We start from the raw sequence: 1786 nt of genomic DNA, 5'->3' as shown, positions 1-1786 counted from the left end.
AATAAATAAAAAAGCATACACATATAATATATAAACAAAAACTTCTTTTGGATCGAATAATCAATTGACAGCCCTAATATAAATTCATCAATTCATTAATAAACAATAAACTAATTATTTGATATGACTGCTGGATTTTATTAAAACCAAATAAACTAAAATAATTGTCCCCAAAAATGATTAGTTTGCATGACAATTAATTATGCGAAATGTCATAATCAAATAGAGAGAATTTATACATTATATAATATAAAATACAAGTAATTAGTGGATTAATTTAAAACATCAGGGAAAGTGGAGAGTGGTTTGTATTTACGTAGTTCTGACCTGGCTCTTTCCAGTCCCAGCATCACCAACCACAAACACCGAGTGATGAACAGATAGGAGCTCATCAAGCTGAACAACCTTTATTAAAAATGTCATTAAAAAATAAGAGTTTAGCATGGAATCTAAAACAGTATGATAACCTAATACTAAACAAACGACACACTGTACGAAGAGTTTCTTACTTTCAGAACGAACGTGTCCTCGGGTTGAAGCTTTAACTCTAGACTCGTCTGACGGACTATCTGCTCAAACTCTGCATCAGTCCGCCTCTCCACCTCCAATCCAGGGAACAAATCTCTAATCAGACCCAGGAACACGGGAACGTCTTCCGAAACGATCTTTGGCATATTGAAATCTCTCAAAGCCTGCATCAACACCTGAAAGTAAAAGAAAGAGTCAAAGGCTGCTTTATCTACAGTGCTATACATCAAGCGCATAAACGCATTTCTATTACTCGATCTTCTGGCTTAGTCCGATCTGCTCTTTTAAGAGCTCCAGCAACCACCAGGACAGGTTTGACAGCTCGCAGACCCCAGTCGTAATGATCCTACAGCAGAGAATATACATATAGTTTAAGAGCGGGCACAAAGCGAACAAGTGGCACCTTTACTCTACAGCTCAGTGTACCTGTTTAGAGAGCAGCTCCTTGCAGAGCCTGTAGAGGGTGATGAACTTGTTGCCCAGAACCCGAGCGCTCAAAAATCCCTCAGACATCAACATGATCTCACAAATCAGCTCCATGTCAGGAACCACCATTGCACACGGCCTGCCAAACACATTCATGAACTCCTCTATAAACTCATCATCTGTTTTAGACACATAAATACATGATCAAGCTGGTGCAAACCGCTTAAATCTAATCTAAATCTCTTTTACTTTGTTTGTCATGTATTAAATCATTTTAGTTCATTTCACTTTTGTTTTTTTGTTGGCCTAACTAACATTTTATTTGTCCATGAATATAATATGAACTGATATTTGAAATATTAATATTAACAACATTCCAAAAACAAAAGGTAAACATGTGTTATGTAGTTAATACATTTTAAAATAAATTAATACTTTTATTCAGCAACAATAAAATGATTAAAAAAAGTGACAGTAAATACATTAATGTTGTCATAAAATAACATAAAATTTATATTTATCAACAGACACACATTTAAAAAAAAACATAAATTTCCTCATCTATATATTATAATTGCCATGTGTTGTCATATGATTAATTGTGATGAATCATATCCAAAATGTATTTACAAAATATATGTGTGTACATATATATAAATACACATACATGCATGTTTATATTTAAGAAAAATCTTATGTTTAAATTTTAATTATATATGCTATAATCTATACGAATATGAATATGTACAAGAATACATGTAAATATTTTCAAAATGTGTGACTATATATACAGAAAATAAAATTTTTATTTGGATGATTAATCATTTGACAG

General features: G+C 32.4%; 1 protein-coding gene across 1 annotated transcript; it reads right to left on the bottom strand.

Annotated features, from left to right (window-relative positions):
• Nucleotides 1-327: 327 nt before the first annotated feature.
• On the bottom strand, nucleotides 328-1133 carry LOC122335110 (dynein beta chain, ciliary; the record flags this gene model as incomplete). The annotated part of the gene is made up of 4 exons (XM_043232881.1): nucleotides 328-405; nucleotides 510-704; nucleotides 782-874; nucleotides 955-1133. Coding segments are annotated over 4 exons (545 nt in total), but the record flags the coding sequence as incomplete, so codon positions are not given.
• Nucleotides 1134-1786: the final 653 nt, after the last annotated feature.

This window comes from Puntigrus tetrazona, unplaced genomic scaffold, assembly GCF_018831695.1.
Source record: "Puntigrus tetrazona isolate hp1 unplaced genomic scaffold, ASM1883169v1 S000000719, whole genome shotgun sequence".
Lineage (NCBI taxonomy): Eukaryota > Metazoa > Chordata > Actinopteri > Cypriniformes > Cyprinidae > Puntigrus > Puntigrus tetrazona.
Note: the sequence above shows the minus strand (reverse complement) of the source record. Positions and strands in the feature narration are given on the sequence as shown.